Source organism: Scyliorhinus torazame, chromosome 21 (genome assembly GCF_047496885.1).
Source record: "Scyliorhinus torazame isolate Kashiwa2021f chromosome 21, sScyTor2.1, whole genome shotgun sequence".
NCBI classification, from domain to species: domain Eukaryota; kingdom Metazoa; phylum Chordata; class Chondrichthyes; order Carcharhiniformes; family Scyliorhinidae; genus Scyliorhinus; species Scyliorhinus torazame.
The window spans coordinates 93,568,223-93,591,426 of record NC_092727.1 but is presented as its reverse complement, the minus strand read 5'-3'; the positions used below and the strand labels follow the sequence as shown (position 1 = coordinate 93,591,426).

Sequence of the window (23,204 nt, the reverse complement as noted above, 5' to 3'; positions counted from 1 at the left end):
AATTAAGGAGATCGAGGCCTGCAATAACGTAATGGGGAGCATCCCGTGCTCCATCGCCTCATTGAACGCTATTCCCAGCAGGGGCCCCAAGTCCCCCGAAAACCTTTTATAGAATGCCACCGGGAACCCGTCCGGGCCTGGGGCCCTCCCTGCCTGCATCGCCCCCATACCCTCCAACACCTTCACCAGCCCAATTGAGGCTCCCAGTTCCTTCACCAGGTCCTCCTCCACCTGAGTGAACTCCAACCCATCCAAATAATGCCTCATTCCCTCCACCCCGGCCTGGGATTCCAACTCATATAGTCTCTTATAAAAGTCCCCCAACACCCCATTCACCCCCACTAGGTCCAAGACCTTATTCCCCCTCCTATCCTTCACCTTTTCAATCTCCCTCGCCGCCTCCTGCTTCCTCAATTGATGTCCCAACATCCTACTCGCCTTTTCCCAGTATTCATAGACCACCCCGATTGCCCTCTTCACCTGCCCTACTGCTTTACCCATGGATATCAGTCCAAAATCCATCTGAAGTTTCTGTCTCTCCCTCAACAGCCCCGCCTCATGATTCACCTGCAAGTTCACCCAATGTGGCGCGTGGTCCGGAACCACAATCGCCTAGTACTCTGAACCGACCACCCCCTCCAACAACGTCCTGTCCATCACAAAATAGTCGATCCGGGAGTACACCCTATGTACATGGGAGAAGAATGAAAATTCCTTCGTCCTCGGCCGACCAAATCTCCACGGGTCCACTCCTCCTATACGCTCCATAAACCCTTTCAATTCCCTCGCCACCACCGACATTCTCCTCGACCTCGGGCACGACCGATCCAATTTCGGCTCAAGAACTGTGTTAAAATCCCACACACCCAATTATCAACTGGTGTAAGTCCAGGTCCAAGATCTTTCCCAGCACCCGCCTCATAAACTCTACATTATCCCAGTTCGGGACATAAACATTCACCAACACCATCAGCATCCCTTCCAATTTCCCACTCACCATAATGAACCTCCCCCCGGAGTCTGCCACTATGTTCCCCACTGCAAACACTACCCACTTACTTATCAAGACCGTCACCCCCCTCATCTTCAAATCCAATCCTGAATGAAAGACCTGCCCTACCCACCCTTTCCTGAGTCTAGTTTGATCCCTGATCTTCAGGTACGTTTGCCTCAATTCCTTCTAGAGTGAGATGGTATTGGTGATAGCTGTTTTGGGAACTGAAAGCCTTACTTTGGTTCACATGGTACCATCCGGCTTTCCAGAAATCCATCAGCACTCGACAAACAGATGGTCTTGCCTTATCTACCACTGGGTAGGGTCCTGGGTATCTGGTCCTGTGCCGGGCTGGAAGACTTGGAGCATTACCTTCTGCCCCAACTCATACTTGATGGGGTTCACCTTGACATCAAAGTACGCCTTACTTTGTTTCCTTCTTTTCCCCTTTTTATCAGTTGCTGCCAGTTGTTCCAGCAGTGTTTTCAAGCGGTTTCATGGATAAGAGCCATGAGCTCGGGTTTGAATACATCCAGCCCTAGCAGGGGTTCCGTCCCTCTCATGGATCACCCTGTCATGAGCACATGGCGGGGTGAGCCCGGTGGAACTGGTAGCTCGGTTCCATACTGAAGACAAAGTGCAGGATGTTGTTCTGTGGAAGATTGTTTTGCTGGACGGTCCTACGGATCATTTCTTTCAGGGTGTAGTTCATCCTTTCCATTATCCCACTGGATTGAGGGGATACGTAATATGGAATTTTTGTCGGATTCCAAATTACCTCATTACCCGCTGCATCTGTAGCCATCTGGGATGGCCACTTTCAGTATAGAAAATGGACACTCGCAGAGCATACAGGGAAAAATGGATAATGCAAAGCAACAAGCAGGCATGAATGTATATTTGGAAGGCAGTCTGCAGACGGAACCGAAACTCCGGGTCCATTTACATATTGATGGCCCATCTACGGGAAACAAAGAACGAGTGTTCAGGTAGCCGATACTGTCTCAGACATTCCGGCGTCACTACCCCAGCAAGAAGACACAAACAAAGCAAGGCCAACGGCCACTTAGGACACGCCCAGCCATCAAGGCACCCGCCCCTTTATTGGCTCAGGTCGATGGCAGTGATTGAGAAGCTGCCCAATTAATTGGGACCAAGTTTAAGGCCCGCCTAAAAGCTTGCGAAGCCCCTCCAAATATAAGAAGGAACCCCCGCCAAAGGTTCAGTCTCTTGGATTTGGCTCTCAAGCAGAGAGACCCTTCCACCTGCACCACCAGAAGCAAGTAAGTTCAAGTTCAACGCTCGCTACCAGACGGACGACCTTAGCTGTACTCCTGTTACCTCTTCGAACCCAACAGCCTCAGATCCGAACAACGGCCATTGTTCCTCTGACCTAAGTGGGCACCCAAAGTTAAGTATAGGTGTTAGTGATAGATATAGTTTAGCCTGTAGTGTTATTGTGCAAGAGTAAATCATATCGTGTGTAAATAAAGTAGCATTGACTTTTAACTAACTAAGTGGTGTATTGGCCCTTTGATCGGTAATCGGTTGAACCTTGTGGCGGTATTGAGAGATACCTGGCGACTCTGAAAGCATACTCATAATTAGGATTAAGAAAGGTGACCTGATTAACGAACATATTTAGAGCCACAAAAGAGAGCAACACATCACCTGGGCTGTGAAGTGAGTGCCTTGGTCTGAATCTATGTTGCGAGGAGACCCCACCTGGTGAAGATTGGCTCCACGAGGATATCTGCTGTGACTTTGATTGTATTGGTCCAAGTGGGAAAGGCGTCGACCCACTTACTGAAAGTGTCAATGACGACCAGGATGTATTTATAACCTCCCGTGCCGGGCGCGGTAGGCACCGATATAGTCAATTTGTAAATTAGTCCAGGAGCCTTCCACGGGTCGGGTGTGTCTCAGTTCTCTCTTGTGAGCCTATTTGTCAGAATTGTTTTGGGCTCAGACTACACAGTTATTGCCGAAATGCCACAAGTCTTTGTCTGTGTTTGGCCACCAGCGCAATCCCCTGGTGCGTTCGCCCATAGCTCCTACCTCTTTTTGGCCCTGGACATTATGACTTTGGTGACTGATTTGGTTGCGGTCCCCGTTTGGGAACATGTACAGACTATCTTTAAGGACTAGCCTGTCCTGTGTCGTGAGTGTGTCCTGCCAGTGTATGCTCCTTCCTAAATTTGTTTCAGGTCCTGGTCACTGCTCTGAGTTTGTTTAAGATCTTCAACCTTAGCCTGGCTGACGGTCACGGCATCGATTCGTTCGGTGATGGGAGTTGCCATGGTTTTCCCTCCCAGGCACCCTGCCAATTTGTAAGCCTTTATTGGGGAAGTTCTATGGTGGGCCTTAACTTTGATGATTACATACTCACGGCCTTGAGCAGTCTGAGAAATAAATTTTAGTCGGGGTGCAGATGGTAAAGGTTTCCCTTCTGCTGAGACGAATCCTCTACCTTTCCGCAGTGGTAGGAAGTCCATTAAACTATTGCAGAAATACATGCAGTCCGAGCTTACGTTTGGCGGTGTGGGGAACTGGTCAGGGTGCTGACCATGTAAGCTACGGCTGCTAGCTCTGCAGCCTGGGCACTCATTTGTGGTAGGAGGTTTTAAGGCTATCTCCTCAGGAGCTTACCTTGCTGGTCTTCCACATAAGTCTGCACCCTACTTTCTGTTCCCGTCCTCCACCATCGAGGATCCATCTACAAATTCTTTTAGGGCCTGAATATCTGTTTCCCTGCTGTGGTGAATGTATTACTGCTACCATTCACCATTGTATTACATTACATTTTATTGTATTATGTTGATGCCCTTGTGGGCTCTGCCTATTGCTCCGCCCCCTCTGAAAGAATCATAGAATTTACAGTGCAGAAGGAGGCCATTCGGCCCATCGAGTCTGCACCGGCTCTTGGAAAGAGCACCGTACCCAAGGTCAACACCTCCACCCTATCCCCATAACCCAGTAACCCCACCCAACACTAAGGGCAATTTATCATGGCCAATCCACCTAACCTGCACATCTTTGGACTGTGGGAGGAAACCGGAGCACCCGGAGGAAACCCACGCACACACGGGGAGGATGTGCCGGAATCGAACCTGGGACCCTGGAGCTGTGAAGCAATTGTGCCATCCACAATGCTACCGTGCTGCCTCGGAGGAGGTATATAGATTTGCAGCCTGTAGGAGGCACTCAGTACAGAGCAGTCGCAGGCAGGCACAGTTCTAGCTGATTAAAACCACTGTTCACTTCAACTCTCTGTCTCATGTGAATTGATGGTCGCATCACCTGCGTCCTCCCCCCTTTTGTTTTGGCACAAATGCCCCCTTGGGGTCATTTATTGCAATGACCTGGCACTACTCTGTAGCTCATGTCGTCCGTTAGGAAGGTGGGAGCTCTGGTACGCTTTACCGTGATGTTGCGGTCCTGGAGCACGAGGTCCAGTACGCCATATCGTTTTGACTAACTGTCCTGTCTTGATCCGGCTGTTTATCAATAACTGTATGGCGGTGTGCTCCATGAGAATGATCAATGGGTTTAGGCCAAAAATAGAACTAAAACGTTGCGCTGCCTAGAAAACTGTTAAAAAGTGTTTCTCGCACACCGAGAAACCCTGTTCGACTGGGGTTAGGAACCAGGAGGCATAGGCCACCGGCCTGGGTCTCCCCATGGCTTTCCTGCAGAAGTATGGCTGCAAGTGTGCAGTCCTTGGCTGCTACTTGTAATGCAAAAGGGTTGAGTACTTGCAGTGCTGGGGCCTGTTTTAGTTCCGAGATAACCTGTGTGTGGTGCTCGGTCCATTCCCACAGGGGATTCTGTTTTAAAAGGTCGGCAAGGGGAGTGACTTTAGTGGCAAAACCGTCGATGTGGTTTCGGCAGTACCCAGCAAGCCTAAAAAGAAGCGCATCGAGCTCACGTCCTTCGGTAGGGGAAAGCATGAGACTGACTCGATTCGCTTCCTTTCTATTTTGTGCTTCCCCTCGGTCACTACTGCCCCAAGTATGAGACTTGTGATCACATAATCTGGGCTTTCCTGAGGTTGACCTTTAGACCTAGCGTCGTGAGGAAGTTCAGCAGTCCTTTTAGAAGCTTAAGGTGTTCCACCCTGGTTTCAGTCTGGAGGTGGAGATCGTCCACATACTGAACCACACATTTGGGTTTTGGAAACTCTTCCAGACTGCGAGTCTTTGGTGGAACACGGAGGGTGAGTTATGGAAGCCTTGTGGCAGGCACACACACGTAGATTGTTGCCCCTGAAAGGTGAAGGCAAACTTATACTGGCATTGCCCGTCTAGGGAAATTGACCAGATGCCGTTGCTGATATAAAGCATCGTGAAATGTGTGGGGCCTGCCCCATCATGGCTTCGGGACTATTCGCTAATGTGGGGGCTGTGATCGGGGTGGTTCGGTTCACTTCCCGATAATCAATCATCAGCCTCCGTGACTCATCCGGTTTTCTTACCGGCCAAATCGAGGAATCATTGGTGAAGGCAACAGGGAATAGGACTTCCTGATGTAATAAATTGCAAATTACTTTGGCCACTTCCCCCTTGGCTTGTTTAGGGAAACCCTACTGTCTTTGGGGTTTTGGATTGGGGCCTTCTATAATGACTTCCCCTATCATCCAGCCACAGTCGTGTTTGTGGTTTGCGAATGCCTATGTGTGCTTCGCTAATAATTCCTGTGCCCCCCGGGTCGTCTGTCATATCGGTGGGATTTATCCATAACTCCCTGGTGGTGGAAATGTGATTCGCCGTGGCTACCTCTGTTGGAGATTCATTTGTCTGGACCATTAAACATATGCAGCAATTTGTCGGGTCGAAAGCATGATTGCACTTTCGCGTAAGTTCCAAACCTAGGATGTGTGCTATTTTGGGGTGGAGGTGGACTAAGATGGTTGGGTGGTAGCACACCACGTCCCATATCCTGAATTCCAATGGGTTTGTTTCCGCCTCTTTCTGCAAGTGGCCTGTGAAGCCACTCTACAGTATTGTTTCTCGAGTGCGCCATGTGTTACCGAGGTCACGGGGTGTATTGAGGGTAGTGCGCGATCCTCCTCTGTTCCACAGGAACTCAACAGGGCGGCCTCCTACCTTGTCTTGTACCAGGGGTCTCCCTACACTATCCATTTGGTGTTACACACCCAAGTCGTTGAGGCTTGGCACTGTCACATGCTCGATTCTGCGTCCAGTTGGGAATACAGGCTGTGTGAGTTCTAAGATTCCTCTACAGGAGTTACAATGGCATGGTGGGCGGGTCCCTCCTGTGGTATGGCTCAAAACCTTTGGTCTGGGAATCGTGGGTGTGTTTGCGGCTGCTGGAGGGGTGCCCTGTACCTTCTGACAAAGTGGCCTGTCTGGCCACAATTGTAGCACCACCCCATGGTAGGTGAATACCCGGGCTCCGCTCTGAGCTGGTCTCTGCTTCTGGGGTTGGGAGGAGCGTATGGGGCGGGTATCCTGTGATTATATCTCCTATTCCTGGCTCCCCCCTCATTCTGCCATACCGAGCCAGAGTGTGAGTTTGTGCGATGGGGTTAATTTTCCCTGCCTTTGTGGATTTGGGATTGTCTGTCTTGTGTACCTCCCTCACCCAGGTGCGGGTCATCCTCCTGATTGCCCATGCCTCATTGTGTGTGTTGTCAGCTGGGTCAATATTGTTGCATGCCTTCTGACTCCCTTTGGCGGCATGCGAGATAAGAGTCCGGATCCACGTGGATCAATGGTGCTCATCTAACTGGGCTAGATTTAACCGCCAGAAAGCACCCACGGACTGTGACCATAAGCGACTGGCATATGCCGTCGGGCGGTCCCCTTTCTTCTGCTTACACTTAGTTAGGACGTTCACTGGGTTTCCTCTGTCATATCCCATGGTGATTAATACCTTCATTTCCTCCAGCCTGCCCCCAGCTACATTTTGGGGATCGGAGCGTATTGTCGGGTTTGTCACATTAAGAGGAGTTTGACATCCGCATCATCTAACCCATTTAAGACCCTCTGTTGGCTGGTGTTTTCAAAGAAGGCATTTGGATCACCAGTTGGTTCAAACACTCCAATGGTATTAGCGATGTCGGCGAGCTACGCCAGTGTACGAGGTTACATACGGAACGTTGGCATTCTGTCCGTCTCGCCAGTTGGTGGTGAGCGGATTCATAGGGCCTGAGGAGTTTTCTGGGGGTGCCAATGGTTCTATTGTCTGGAATGGGGGTGGGGGTCCCCATCCCCACCCATTATCAGGGTCAGCATACACACAGATTTCCTCCTCTATCTCTTCCCACTCTGCTCCTGGATCTATCCTCAGATTCTGTTGTAAACGTGCACATTATTCCTCTTTTTATGGTCAATTGAGATTTCAACTTTTCGATCTCGCGCAGGCACTTTGAATGGTTGGTTGTGATGGCTCTATTCTCTTCCCCTGCCTGGTGCAGGACTTTTCCTGCAGCCTGCAGGTCACTACATTTACTTTTGAACTCTACCTTGTGGAGTGCCGCATTCTTTTGATAAGCCTTCTTGCACTCATCCTGGAACTGGCTCATATACAAAAGGCTGGCCTGCTTTCTTTCCTCTTTCATTCCTACTTGATTTTCCAGTTTCTCTATACGCTATGTCGCATCATAGATTCATAGAATTTACAGTGCAGAAGGAGGTCATTCGGCCCATCGGGTCTGCACTGGCCCTTGGAAAGTGCACCTCAACCCAGTGGTTAGCACGGTTGCTTCGCAGCGCCAGGGTCCCAGGTTCGATTCCCGGCTTGGGTCACTGTCTGTGCGGAGACTGCACGTTCTTCCCGTGTTTGCGTGGATTTCCTCCCGGTGCTCCGGTTTCCTCCCACAGTCCAAAGATGAGCAGGTTAGGTGGATTGGCCATGCTAAATTGCCCTTGGTGTCCAAAAAAGGCTAGGTAGGGTTACTGGGTTGCAGAGATAGGGTGGAGGTGTGGGGCTTGGGTGGGATGCTCTTTTCAAGAGCTGGTGCAGACCCGATGGCCCGAATGGCCTCCTTCTGCACTGTAAATTCTATGTTTTATCCCCGTAACCCCACCTAACATTTTTGGACACTGAGAGCAATTTAGCATGGCCACTCCACCTAACCTGCACATCGTTGGACTTGTGGGACGAATCCCACGCAGACACGGAGAGAACATGCAGACTCCGCACAGACTCTGCACAGTGACCCAAGCCGGGAATCGAACCTGGGACCCTGGAGCTGTGAAGCAACAGTGCTAACCACTGTGCTACCGTGCCACCCAATGAGTGTAACCCCAAACTCATTTCTTGTAGCTCCCTTATTGCTGTATGCAAAAACAACTCCTATCTTACTTCAAACTACGCAGTTTGTTCAGCTCGTGTTACAGACACCTGGTTTATGGTCCAATTTACTGGTCGGATACCTGTACTTGAATCGTGGCCCGCATATGGGGCAACAGCCCTGTTAATTCAGTCTCAGGCTGAGTGCTGGAGAATAGAAGATCGGTGGGTTTGATTTCAGAGCAACTAGGTCACTTCCTATCGAAGACCACCCAGAGGGACGCCAATGTTGTTTGTAAATCCTCAGGCACTTCGCTCAGTTTATTAATCAAACATTTTACCCAGGTGTCTTTCTTTGCAAGATGAACAAAGGACAAGTACAAATTTAAGATTCAACTAAATTTATTGTTCGAAAACAGTAAAACAGTCACCCCCCTTAAATTATCAAAAATAATAGTAATCCCCAGATTTTTAATACTACCCGTGCTGATGAGCTCAATCGAGCTGCGGGGCCAATTCTCTGAGTCTCAATTGTCTTACGCCCTTATTCCACAAGGGTGGGTCTTGCATGCTGCTTCCTTCCATCTCTGGCCTGTCATCGAACCATCTCTGTTACGTCTGCAGCTAGTCTTCGCTGGGGAGGATCCTGGGTGGTCGAACTTTATTCCCCTCCTCAAGCCTTTCCAGAAAGTTCTCTGGCCCTCAGCCAACGAAGTCTCTGGGCAAGGGTTTCAATACCCAATGGAGTTGCCACTTGCAAATCTGCAGGGCAGGGAACCAGGAACCCACCCCCAGGGACCAATCTCTGGGTGTACTGTTCACACGTAATCTTACTCCATATATGGTAACTGGGTGCCAGAAAGTCTAGCTTTACCTGAGCAATCCGCAACAATCGATCCATTAGAATGGGACCCGATTATCTCCTGATGTGTTGTTGACAGAGCAGGCCCAGACATGGCCTGGCAGTACAAAAAATGCCAGCTTGGCAGTGCCAACCTGAAACCCTGGCATTTTCTCTTCCCAACTGGCAGTGCCATCTGGACACCTTGGCAATGCCAACCTGGCACCCAGGTGGTTCTGCCAACCTGGCACCAGCAGCATCAGGGCACCACCCTGCCCAAAGGGCATGCAGCTGGGCTCCTCCGATCCCCTGGGAGACCCCTCGAGAGTCATCCCATCTGGTCCCCATTTGGTTTTTTTTCTTCAAAAAATATACTTTATTCATAAAATCTATCATAAACATTACAGAACATTTTGAATTGTCTTGACTGTACATTTCCATCAGAGTTACACATTCCCTTGACTTTCTTCCATTCAATTTTGATAATCGTACACACATATCGCTCCTTACGTTACAATTCCTTCTCAAACATTTACATTGTCATGTTTCTTTTATACATTGGAGTGTTAATGACCCAGACCGAGGGGCGTTTACACTGTTACCCGCCCCTCGGTGTACATTTGCTGGTAAGAACTTACACAGTGGTCTTTCCCCATTGCGCCTTGGCGGCAGCTGCCCCAAGCTTGAGTGCGTCCCTCAGCACGTAGTCCTGGACCTTGGAATGTGCCAGTCTGCAACACTCAGTCGAGGATAGCTCTTTGCACTGGAAGATCAGCAAGTTTCGGGCAGACCAAAGAGCGTCTTTCACCGAGTTGATGACCTTCCAGCAGCAGTTGATGTTTGTCTCGGTGTGTGTCCCTGGAAACAGTCCGTAGAGCACAGAGTCCTGTGTCACAGAGCTGCTTGGGATGAACCTTGACAAATACCACTGGATCTCTCTCCAGACCTTCTTTGCAAAGGCACATTCCACAAGGAGGTGGGTGACCGTCTCATTTCCCCCACAGCCACTCCGAGGGCAGCGTGCAACGGCGCTGAGCCTTCGGGTGTACATGAAGACTCTGACGGGGAGGGCCCTTCTCACCACCAGCCAAGCTAGGTCTTGGTGCTTGTTTGAAAGTTCTGGTGATGAGGCGTCCTGCCAGATGACTCTGACAGTCTGCTCAGGGAACCGTCCAACGTCCTCCACAGTCTCCTTTTCCCTGAGGGCCTCGAGGACATTACGTGCTGACCACTGCTTCATTGCCTTGTGGTCAAAGGTGTTTTTCTTCAAAAACTTTTCCACGGGAGACAGGTGGTACGGCACGGTCCAACTACTTGGAGCGTTCCGCGGCAATGAGGCCAGGCCCATCCTTCGTAACACCGGGTACAGGTAGAACCTCAGTATGTAGTGAGACTTGGTGTTTGCATATCGGGGTTCCACACACAGCTTGATGCACCACCTTGCCCAAAGGGCATGCAGCTGGGCTCCTCCGATCCCCTGGGAGACCCCTCGAGTGCCATCCCATCGGGGACCAGTGCTGAACAGAGCTCGCCCGAGGTCTCTGAGATGAAGGCGATGAATCACAAAGCCTCAGGTACCTCGGGAATCTGCACATTAGAGTCAGACTAGCTGTCTCACTGTAATATGCAGATTTGCCAAAAGGTGAATCTCACGAGGCGCGGCGAGCCGGATAGATCCCGGGAGCAGGGTCTCCCGGCTTTCATCGGCCATGCTGCACTGCGGCGAGCTGCTTTTCGGGTGCAATGTGGCTATTAGATCGTGCCTATTGAGGAGTTGCATCAGCACTGGTGTCACAGGTTGCCAACCTTCGGACTAGGCCCTCATCAGTAGGGATGGCAGTCACTTTGGGAGTAGTCAGAAATCTGGACGTAATCAGTTTCCCAACTTGAAGTTTTGGTTTAAAACTTCACTTGAAACAATTTGCACAAACTCGTACAATTGGGCAGAGTTTTAGCTGATTATTGTTATTTTTATCCTGCATTAAAAGTATTTAAGAATGATAACCTGGTGCAGTTTTATTAATACACCTGAAATTGTGTTTGTCATAAAAATAATAATTTTTAATGAATGTTTAATCCACCAGTGAGTAATCGATTTTAAGTATGTAACTAAAAATTAATTTTTAAAAATCTATACAGAATAATTTAATTTCATTGGTGTGAACCAAGTAAATTATATATTTTTAATATTTAAAAACTAAGATTCCTTTTAATGCATTTGTGTAGTTCAGCTAAAATTTAGCTTAATTTGAAGAGCAGAAAATGAGAACAATTTGCAGAAATTCACCAGGGTGATTGACTTAATCTGCGAGTGCCAGCTTTGGGCATGGGGCCAACTTCTAGTGCAATATCTTTTAAACTAGTGCCGAAGAACACGGACACTTGATTTGCTGCTGGGCATAACTTGCACTTGACATTCCAAATTCATTTACGATAGCATAGATAATTTCGGAAAAATTGTAGACAACCTAGCATAAACTCTATCCCCCCACCCCTGTTTATTAGCTCTCAGTTGGTCAGTCAGTAAAGTCTCTCTCAGGGGCAACACTGTGGCGCAGTGGGTTAGCCCTGCAGCCTCACTGCTAAGGTCCCAGGTTCGATCCCGGCTCTGGGTCACTGTCCGTGTGGAGTTTGCACATTCTCCCCGTGTTTGCGTGGGTTTCGCCCCCACAACCCAAAAGATGCGCAGGCTAGGTGGATTGGCCACGCTAAATTGCCCCTTAATTGGAAAAAAATGAATTGGGCACTCTAAATTTTTTTTAAAAGTTAAGTCTCTCTTAGCTCTGGATAACTGGGAGAGGCAAAGAGTCTGGGAAATAGATTCTCTTTAATAAGGTTATGATTCTTAAAAACAAGGTTCCAAATTCTCTAGCCATTGGGATTCACCGTTCCCGCTGGCAGGGCACCCTCCCCCGTGGGTTTCCCAACGGCATGGGGGTTAGCAAATGGCGTGCCGCTGAGAAGCAAGTGACTGGGGGCGAGAGAATCCAGCCCAAAGTTTAATCCTTGTTGAATACCCAGTTCTCTTGGAACTTGTTGTGTATTGTGAAAAACTGGGGCGAGATTCTCCACTCCTGCGCCGGTTGGGAGAATCGCCTGGGCCGCCAAAATTTCCTGGGCCGCTGGTTCTGACGCCCTCCCGCAATTCTCCCAAGTGGCGGGAACGGCCCCGTCAAGTTCCGCGGGCCGCAGAATCACCGGAGACACCCAAAATGGCGATTCTCCGGCACCCCAGCTATTCTCAGGCCCGTATGGGCCAAGCGGCCAGGCCAAAAGGGCGGGTTCCCCCCGGCGCCTGAAAATGAAAATTGCTTATTGTCACAAGTAGGCTTCAAATGAAGTTACTGTGAAAAGCCCCTAGTCGCCACATTCCGGTGCCTGTTCGGGGAGGCTGGTACGGGAATCGAACCGTGCTGCTGGCCTGCCTTGGTCTGCTTTAAAAGCCAGCGATTTAGCCCAGTGTGCTATACCAGCCCTGGTCGCTGCCGTCGGGAACAGCGCGGGAACGCTGGGGGTGCGGCCTGTTGGGGGGGGGGGGATCCTGCACCGGGGGGCTACCTCAAATGCAGGATGGCCCGCGATCGGTGCCCACCAATTGTCGTGCAGTCCTCTCTGAAGGAGGACCTCCTTCCTTCCGCGGCCCCGCAAGATCCGTCCGCTATCTTCTTGCGGGGCGGACTTGGAGAGGACGGCAACCACGAATGCGCAGGTGATGCTAGTCATGTATGCGGCGTTGCCTTTACGCGGCGACAAGGCCTGGCGCATGTAGATGACGCGGCCCCGATCCTAGCCCATTGTCGGGGCCTGAATCGGTCGGGATAGGGGCTGTTTTGCGCTGTCGTGAACCTCAACGGCGTTCACAACGGCGTGGGCACTTCGGCGCGGGAGTGGAGAATCCCGCCCCTGATACTAGGAAGCATGGAGAGTCAAAAAAAAGTTTTATTTAAAAGTGTGTTCACTACAGGTTGCTTCTTCACTCTGGCAGTTTCCAACGCTCGCGACCTGCGACACCACATCCGGTGACGACAGGGTGGCATGGTGGCACAGTGGTTGCCTCACAGTGCCAGGGACCCAGGTTCGATTCCGGCCTTGGGTGATTGTCTGTGTGGAGTTTGCACGTTCTTCCCGTGTCTGCTTGGGTTCCCTCCGGGTGCTCCGGATTCCTCCCACAGTCCAAAGATGTGCATGTTAGGTGGGCCCATGGGCAAAGGGTGGGGGAGTGGGCCTAGGTAGGGATCTCTTTCAGAGGGTTGGTGCAGACTCAATAGGCCAAATGGCCTCCTTCTGCGCTGTTGGGATTCTATGCATATATTAATACACAGTGCTTACTGCAGCTACTAAGACTCAATATAAATACATATCAGAAATGAATGGGGAGCGTTCCTTTGGGTCGCTTGCTCTGGTACTATTCAAGGAACAGCAAATAGGATTTACTCCTGCTGGTGTTAGCAAATGGTTAAAATGAGAACAAGGATGACACAAAATCCATATTATAGCTTTCTGGATTGTCGGAATTACACAGCCATTGTCTTCATTATCTGCTGCAAACTTCATTCCCTAGCTACTGACCTCTTCCCTCTCCCTGAGAACTCTGAGACTAAACCGGACTTTCTGCCACCTGATGTTTTATTTGACCACATATTCGTTCCACCACTTCCTCCTCTGTAACGTTGCTTAATTTCACTCCTCTGTTCATCTGCTGCTAAAACCCTCACTCATGACATTGTTACCTCTAGCCTTTACAATTCCAATATGCCCCTGGTCTCCCCTATACTACCATCCACTACCATCCATAAACTTGAGCTCAGCTAAGTTCCGTTCACCTATCATGCCCTAAGCACGCTGACCTTTATTGGCTCCAGGTCAAGCAACACCTTAATGTTAAAATTTTAATCTTTGCTTTCAAATCCCTCCAATACTCCACCCCCTCCTTCTGCACACACCTCGTTCTGGCCCCATGGGCATTCCTGATTTGAATTGCCGCACCATTGGTGGAGACTCCTTCAACTGCCTAGATCTTAAGCTCTGGAATTCCTTGCACCTCTCAACCTCTCTAACTCACTTTCTTCTTGAAGGCACTGCTTGAAAGCCACCTCATTCAGAAAGCTTTTTAAAAAAATATAGTTTTATTAAGGTATTTGCAAAATTTTTATAACAATAACAAAAACAATAACATTGACATGGTAAAATAAACCTTTCCCCACCCGACCCAATCTTCACACACCTCAACCATCTAACACCTATCCGCCCCCCCCCCCCCCCTTTCAGAATGCTGCTTCTGCTGACATTTTCATTTTCCCCGAGAAAGTCGACGAACGGCTGCCACCTCCGAGAGAACCCCAGCATTGACCCTCTCAAGGCAAACTTTATTTTCTCAAGACTGAGAAACCCAGCCCTGTCACTGACCCAGGTCTCCACACTCGGGGGCTTCGAGTCCCTCCACATTAAAAGGATCCGTCTCCAGGCAACTAGAGAGGCAAAGGCCAGGACGTCGGCCTCTTTCACTCCCTGAACCCCTGGCTCTTCTGACACTCCAAAGATCGCTACCTCTGGACTCAGCACCACCCGAGTTCCTAGCACCGTGGACATTGCCTTCGCAAACCTCTGCCAAAACCCTCTGAGCTTCGGGCATGCCCAGAACATGTGGACATGGTTTGCTGGGGTTCCCGCGCACCTCACACATCTATCTTCTACCCCGAAAAATTTGCTCATCCTCGCCGCCGTCATGTGTGCCCGATGGACCACCTTAAATTGTATTAGGCTAAGTCTGGCACATGAAGAGGAGGAATTGACTCTGCTTAGAGCGTCTGCCCATAGACCCGCCTCTAACTCTCCACCTAGCTCGGCCTCCCACTTGCCCGTAAGCTCCTCCACCGGGGTATTCACAAAGCTTTTGGTGTCACCTAACCTAAGATCTCCTTCCGTGACTTGGTGTCTTATTTGTTTTGTAATGCTGCTGTGAAGCACCTCGGGATGTTTCATATTATTAAAGATGCTGTTTACATTTACATTTTTAAAAAACTTTTTTTTTTTACACGCCATTGTTTTTTTAAAAATTGTAATACTCACCGTTTTGAACTAGATTACATTTCAGAGCAGATTTACAGGTAATATTTATGGATAATGCTGTATAAAAATCTACTCGAAAAATACTTTTGAGTTAAGTAGAGGCTCTTTTTTAAACATGGATTGGGTGAGGAAGGCAATGAAGAAATACGAGTCACAAAAATGTATACTTTGTTCACTTTTGTCTCTGCTTCATCTACAAAGTTGTAATATTGCCCAACTCCTTGCTGCAGACTGTTACAAGATGACTGGTGATCTTTAATTGCGGTTTAAGTGGTTAACATTTGAAAGCATTGGAATCGCCAGTTTTTCAGATGAGACACTTGTTCAGGTGGATGTAAAAGATCCCTTGGCAGGATTTGAAGAGCATTTCAAGAGACAATATTTATCCATCAACCAACAACAGCAATCGAGTTTGTTTCCAATAAACAATACCAAAGTGTACTAAACATAAAATTATTGACTGCAAATTACTTTGGAAGATCCGAAGTAGTAAATAGCACTGTAGGAACGCAAGATCTTGCTATGTTTCTTTGCAGACTTCAAATTCGTAATGAAGGTCATTAAGTACATAACATGACCTAACACCACTGAGAGAACTTGTGATAATAACTTTTTGATCTACTCTTAATATATGTAATATTTTTTGTTTTGCAGAAGCATTTTACTTCTGGTAACCCTGTGATAATGAACAAGTTTCTCATTGTATTTGATTTTGATGAAACCATCATTCAACACAATTCTGATTATGTCGTCCTCAAATGTAGTCCTGACCAAATTCTTCCAGAAGATTTGCTGAAACCCCCGGAAGATGGACAATGGCATGAATATATGAACAAGGTACTCCAGTACCTGTATGAAAAGGGTGTCAAGGAAGAAAACATGAGAAAGGTTCTAGCAGAAACCCCACTCACTAAAGAGATGTTAACTCTGTTTCAGTTTCTGAGAGAGTCTTCAGATTTATTTGAATGCATTATTATCTCGGATGCCAACACTTTTTTTATCAATACCATTCTTGAAGCAAATGATCTATCCACTGTATTCCAGAAAATATACACAAATCCTGCAAGTATTGACAGCAATAATGCCTTAGTGATAAACCCTTACCACTCCCACGTGTGTCAGCAGTGTCCCATCAATATGTGCAAAAGACAGATCCTACATGATCACCTGGTAGAACGTGCTGAGGAAGAAGTTGAGTTTGAGAAGATCTTCTACGTTGGAGATGGCACCAATGATTTCTGCCCTTCCGTATTCTTGACGGCAACAGATGTCATCTTCCCAAGGAAGAATTATCCTTTGCATCACTTGATCTCCGAGGTCAAAATGACAGAAGCCTCTGCATTTCAAGCTCCAGTGGTTCCGTGGGAGTCTGCAGAAGATATAATGCTTTTCCTTCAAGATTGCACAGGGAAATAATGTCACTCTCAGATCTCCAAAAGAGCTTCAAGAAGAATTTCCATTTTCTAGTAGCAATTTAAAAGTTTTTTGGGGAAGCAACAGAGTAAATCTGATAGTAAAGAAGCACGGTTTTAAAGCTTACTGAATTATAATACAAGCTCAGGGCCGAATATTTATTTTTCTCAGCCAATATTTTAATTGTGGATTTCCTTTTCTGTTTATAAATAGAAAATCAACTCCCAGTAATCTCTTAATTAGGTGTGGTGAGAGGTTGTATCAGCAATGGTGGTAGGAATATTTCTACCAAGGATGTGTCATGGTACTTTCAATCCTGAAGATGCTGTATCAGTAAATTTGAACTACTTAAAAAAAACACAATCCAGGGCATGTATATATATATATATATATATATATATATATTCCAGTAGTACTATAGTAACCAATCTTTAATCCTTATGCAGCCACCTGCCACATATCAATATACTTCAAAAGATACAGCGATTGGTAAATAGTATAACCTTTCCACAGATGGGAACGGTAAAGGGGATGCAAGGGTAAAATATGAAACACTATTCTTCTTTTTCCACTTCTATAATTCATTGACCTACCGAAGGAGGAAACTAAACTACAAAAACTATCTGAAAGACATAAAAAGATATTTTGGCATTTGGAAATGTCAGGGAGATACATGTCAAGGAGTGATTGTGGTAACTCTTAGGGATTATTAGTGTACAATTAAAAAACTTGATGGTTTCATTGATTTCCTGTTTTAATAGGATCTTTCATCGAATTAGGTATTTTTGGCACAGAGGAGGGCCCCTGTGCTGGCTGATAAGAGCGTTCCAGCCTTATCCCGTGTTCCAGCTCATGGTCTGTAACTCTGTAGGCTATGCGAATTCCAAGTGCTTATCCAATACCTTTTTAGGTGTGATGACGGTTTTCTGCCTCTATCATCTTTTCAGGCAATGAGTTCCAGACCCCCCACCACCATTTGGGTACAAATATAACTCCCCAAACACTCCTTTAATCCTTCTGCCAATTACTTTAAATCTGTTTCTTTTGGGTATTGACCTCTCTGCTAAGGAAAATAAATCTTTCCTATTCATACTTTCTAGGCCCCTCCTAATTTTGTACATTTCAATTTAATCTCTCCTCATCATAGCTAAAATTCTCCAGCCTTGGAAATATCCTTACAAATCTCTCTGTACTCGTTCTAGTGCAATGATATCCGTCCTGTAATGCAATGACCAGAACGGTAGCTATGGCCTAATTAGCTTTTTATACAGTTCTAGACTAACCTCCTTGCACTTATATTCCAAGCCTCTGCTCGTAAAGGAAAGTATCCTGTATATTTTCCAAGCCAACTTATCTACTGCCTTGCTTACTTCATCTGTAACTTTACACTCAAGATCTCTCTGTTTCTCTCCATGTCTCAGTAACCAACCTAATGCATACACCATTGCCTGTTTGCCTCCCCAAAATGTATTAACTCCCACTTGAACTGCATTTGCCATTTCACTGACCATCTGCCCATTCCATTGATACCTTCCTGCAGTCTGCAGCCCTCTCTCCACGCAGCCAATTTTTGTATGATCTGTCAACTTCTTACTCACACACCCGAATTTTTAAAAAATAAATTTAGATTACCCAATTGTTTTTTTTCCAATTAAGGGGCAATTTAGCGTGGCCAATCCACCTAACCTGCACATCTTTGGGTTGTGGGGGTGAAACCCACGCAGACATGGGGAGAATGTGCAAACTCCACATGGACAGTGACCCAGGGCCGGGATTCGAACCCGGGTCCTCAGCGCCGCAGTCCCAGTGCTAACCACTGCTCCACATGCCGCTCCACACACCCTAAATTTAAGTCTAAATGTGTGAAAAACAAAGAGCCTTGTGGAATTCAATGGAAACAGTCTTCCAGTCATAAAAACAAAATGACTACTTCAGATCTAGTTTAGTTTCATGAGGTGTTAATCCAAACAATTATTGGACTGGGCATGTCATTCAAGTGTATTACATCACAGCTAAATAGATACTGTCAGAAAACATTCAAATTATTTGTCAATTGTACTGCAAACAAATTACTGATGAGCTTTACAAAAAGGAAACCGGATCGGCCGGGATTCTCCGTTGCGAATCCGCCCCGCCACCTTTGCAAGCTAGGACAGAGAATTTGGCGCTCAGCCTAATCTCCCATTCATGGCAGCGGGACCAGAGGATCCCGCTGCCGGGAACCGACGGAGAATCCCGCCCAGTATCTTCATAGCACTGATCTGCTGATATAAAAGAAATTAACTGAAAGATACTGCGAGGCCTTTCTGAAAAATGCCTAATGTCAGAGAACCTGACACCAGAAAATTACATTGCAAAGAAGACGATTGTTCCTAAATTATTTAAAGAATATGAGCTGCACTGTGCTGCTACTCTGATGTCAGTATGCAAAGTATACCATTGACTTCTACTTGAAGAATTATGACATCTAGAATTTTACTAAATGATCTCCTGCTGATTTCCAAAATACAACTATTAGAGAAAGTTCAGAAATTCAAACGGTTTTGCTTTTTAACTGTACTTGTAAAATGTAATATTTATCTTTTAAGGCTTACAGGATTGATTATATTTTTAATTTAATTAAAATGTTTTTTTCTCCAACCGCAGTGTCAAAATGCGAGGATGTGAAACTAAATTGGATGGAAATACTTGCCAGGGTAGCCCTACCCTTTTCCATCAGTTGGTCCTAAAATCTTGAAATATATTATACTACTGTTAGGTTGTACTTACTGGGCAGTACGGTGTAAACCGGACGATAGACTGCGAGTAGCCCATTTTACCCTCTGCACAATTTTCTTTTTGCCCATCCTGAAGAGGCGAGGGGGGGTGTGGGGGGTAAATTGATAACACTTCAGGAACTAATAAAGGAAATCACTCTGCAGCTTTGACTGTTAGTTTAAAAGAAACATATATAATTACGGTGCTAATCTTACTGCTGTGGATCAAACCAAGTTGGAGTGAAAAATCTATGTTTGGGTCAGTCCGGATGAACTCGTATGCATTCTTTTCATTTCTTTTTTAAAAAATAATTTTTATTTAAGTTTTCACAAAATATCAACAACAAAATGAAAAAGGAACCCAAAAGAATTAAATACAAAACAAAACAACCCCCGTGCCCCCCTCCCCCTACACATCAATAATAAATTGACACCCCGAATTAACACATAGCAAATATATACACCCCCTCAGATCCCCTAGTGTAGACAAACAAAAATAAAATAGAACCCCCCCCCCCCCCCCGCCGGGTTGCTGCTGCTGCTGACCATTGTCTACCGTTCTGCCAGAAGTCCAAGAACTGTTGCCACCGCCTGAAACACCCTTGCACCGATCTCCTTAAGGCAAATTTCACCCTCTCCAATTTAATAAACCCCGCCATATCGTTGATCCATGATTCCACGCTTGGGGGCCTCGCATCCTTCTACTGAAGAAGAATCCTTCGCCGGGCTACCAGGGACGCAAAGGCCAGAATACCAGCCTCTTTTGCCTCCTGCACTCCCAGCTCCTCTGCAACCCCAAATATTGTGGAGATGCCGGCGTTGGACTGGGGTGAGCACAGTAAGAAGTCTTACAACACCAGGTTAAAGTCCAACAGGTTTGTTTCGATGTCACTAGCTTTCGGAGCGCTGCTCCTTCCTCAGGTGAGGAAGGAGCAGCGCTCCGAAAGCTAGTGACATCGAAACAAACCTGTTGGACTTTAACCTGGTGTTGTAAGATTTCTTACCGGACCCCAAATATTGCGAGCCCCCAGCCCAGTTTGACCCTGGGCAGCACGGTAGCATTGTGGATAGCACAATTGCTTCACAGCTCCAGGGTCTCAGGTTCGATTCCGGCTTGGGTCACTGTCTGTGCGGAGTCTGCACATCCTCCCCGTGTGTGCGTGGGTTTCCTCCGGGTGCTCCGGTTTCCTCCCACAGTCCAAAGATGTGCAGGTTAAGTGGATTGGCCATGATAAATTGCCCTTAGTGTTGGGTGGGGTTACTGGGTTATAGGGATAGGGTGGAGGTGTTGACCTTGGGTGGGGTGCTCTTTCCAAGAGGCGGTGCAGACTCGATGGGCCGAATGGCCTCCTTCTGCACTGTAAATTCTATGATTCTATGGATCCTACCACCCTCGACACCGTCCTTGCTACGCCCTTCCAAAACTCCTCCAGCGCTGGGCATGCCCAGAACATGTGGGTGTGGTTTGCTGGGCTCCCTGAGCACCTAACACACCTGTCCTCACGCCCCCAAAAACGGCTCATCCTTGTCCCATTCATGTGTGCCCTGTGCAGCACCTTAAACTGTATGAGGCTGAGCCTCGCGCACAAAGAGGAAGAGTTCACCCACCCAAGGGCATCTGCCCACGTCCCCTCCTCGATCTCCTCACCCAACTCCTCCTCCCACTTACCTTTCAACTCCACCACCGAGGCCTCCTCCTCCTCCTGCATCACCTGGTAAGTAGCCGAGATCTTCCCCTCTCCAACCCCCCCGAGAGCACCCTGTCCTGTACCGTGCGTGGCAGCAGCAGCAGGAATTCCACCACTTGCCGCCTGGCAAACGCCCTTACCTGTAGATACCTAAAGATGTTCCCCGGGGGAGCCCATTCTTCTCCTCCAGCTCACCAAGGCTCGCGAACTTCCCATCCACAAACAGGTCCCCCAACCTTCTTATCCCTGCCCTGTGCCACCCCGAAAACCCTTCATCTATTCTCCCTGGGACAAACCGGTGGTTCCCCTGTATTGGGTTCCACACCGAGGCCCCCACTGCCCCCAGATTTTGAGGGTAGCCGCCACCGAGCTCGTGGTATACCTCATTGGAGGGAGCGGCGGCAGCGCCGTTGCCAGCGCCTCCAGACTCGTACCGTCACAAGACGCCGTCTCCAGCCTCTTCCATGCAGCCCCCTCCCCCTCCATCACCCACTTGCGCACCATCGCCACATTGGCGGCCCAGTAGTACCCACAGAGGTTAGGCAGTGCCAGCCCCCCCCCCCCACCCCTTCTCCGCTCCAGGAACACCCTCGGAGTCCCTCGCACCCACACAAACTCCGTTATGCTCCTGTTGACCCGCCTAAAGAAGGCCTTTAGGATAAGAATCGGGAGGCACTGGAACAGGAACAAAAACTTTGGGAGCACCGTCATCTTAACTGACTGCACCCTACCTGCCAGGGACAGCGTCAACGCGTCCCACCTCATAAACTCCTCCTCCATTTGCTCTACTAGCCTCGTGAAATTAAGTCTATGCAGGGCCCCCCAGTTCCTGGCCACCTGGACCCCCAAATACCTGAAGGCCCTCTCCGCCCTTTTTAGTGGGAGCTCTCCAATCCCCCTCTCCTGGTCCCCTGGGTGAACCACGAACAACTCGCTCTTCCCCATGTTGAGCTTGTACCCTGAGAAATCCCCAAACTCCCTGAGGATCCTCATTACCTCCGGCATTCCCCCCACTGGGTCCGCCACATATAGCAGCAAGTCGTCCGCATAGAGCGACACCCTATGCTCCTCCCCACCCCGCACCAACCCCTCCAGTTTCTCGACTCCCTCAGTGCCATAGCCAGGGGTTCAATCGCCAGTGCGAAGAGCAGGGGGGACAGGGGACACCCCTGCCTCGTCCCTCGATGTAACCGAAAGTACTCAGACCTCCTCTTGTTCGTGGCCACACTCGCCATCGCGACCTCGTACAACAGCCTAACCCACCTGACAAACCCCTCCTCAAACCCGAACCTCTTCAGCACCTCCCACAAGTACCCCCACTCTACCCTATTGAAGGCCTTCTCAGCGTCCATTGCCACCACTATCTCCGCCTCCCCCTCCCTCGCCGGCATCATAATAACGTTCAGGAGCCTCTGCACATTCGCGTTCAACTGCCTCCCCTTCACGAACCCCATCTGGTCTTCGTGGATCACCTGCGGCACCCAGTCCTCAATTCTCGTGGCTAAGATCTTCGCCAGCACCTTGGCATCTACGTTTAACAATGAAATAGGCCTGTAAGACCCACACTGCAGGGTATTCTTGTCCCGCTTCAGGATCAAGGCGATCAGTGCCCGGGACATCGTCGGGGGCAAAGCCCCCCCTCCCTTGCCTCATTGAAGGTCCTAACTAGCAACGGGTCCAACAGGTCCACATATTTCTTGTAGAATTCGACCGGGAAACCAACCGGTCCCGGTGCCTTCCCCGCCTGCATGCTCCCTATCCCTTTGGCCAGCTCCTCCAGCCCAATCGGGGCCCCTAATCCCGCCACCAGTTCCTCCTCCACCTTCGGGAACCTCAATTGGTCCAGAAAGTGGCTGATCCCTCCCTCCAGTGGAGGCTCGGACCGATACAGTTCCTCATAAAAGTCCCTGAAGACCCCATTGATGTTAACCCCACTCCGCACCACACTCCCTCCCCTATCCTTAACTCCCCCGATCTCCCTAGCTGCGTCCCACTTCCGAAGCTGATGCTCCACCATCCGGCTTGCCTTTTCCCCATATTCATAAACCGCCCCATGGGCCTTTCTCCACTGCTCCTCCGCCTTCCTGGTGGTCAACAGGTCGAATTCGGACTGGAGGCTACGCCTCTCCCTCAGCAGTCCCTCCTCTGGCACCTCCGCGTACCTCCTGTCTACCCTCACCATCTCC

The 23,204-nt window shown here is 48.6% G+C and overlaps 2 protein-coding genes across 5 annotated transcripts in view; one reads left to right on the top strand and one right to left on the bottom strand.

The window, feature by feature from the left end:
* Positions 1-20,214, top strand: part of LOC140398416 (phosphoethanolamine/phosphocholine phosphatase-like) — an 84,237-nt gene extending 64,023 nt beyond the window's left edge. For both annotated transcript variants that reach the window (XM_072487081.1, XM_072487080.1), the window contains one exon: positions 15,816-20,214. In XM_072487081.1, coding sequence (XP_072343182.1) covers positions 15,846-16,577 — 732 coding nt within the window. In that variant the 5' untranslated portion in view covers positions 15,816-15,845 and the 3' untranslated portion in view covers positions 16,578-20,214. The remainder of the gene's footprint in view (positions 1-15,815) is intronic.
* The window catches only part of LOC140398415 (uncharacterized), a 175,391-nt gene that overhangs the window by 121,912 nt on the left and 30,275 nt on the right, over positions 1-23,204 (bottom strand). Inside the window, exon 2 of one of the 3 annotated variants that reach the window (XR_011937478.1) lies at positions 16,329-16,530. The exons of 1 other annotated variant lie outside the window; for it this stretch is intronic. The gene's annotated coding sequence lies outside the window, so the exon portion shown is untranslated. Of the gene's footprint in view, positions 1-16,328; positions 16,531-23,204 lie in introns of those variants that run through there. One more of the 3 variants, XM_072487077.1, reaches the window with a different exon arrangement.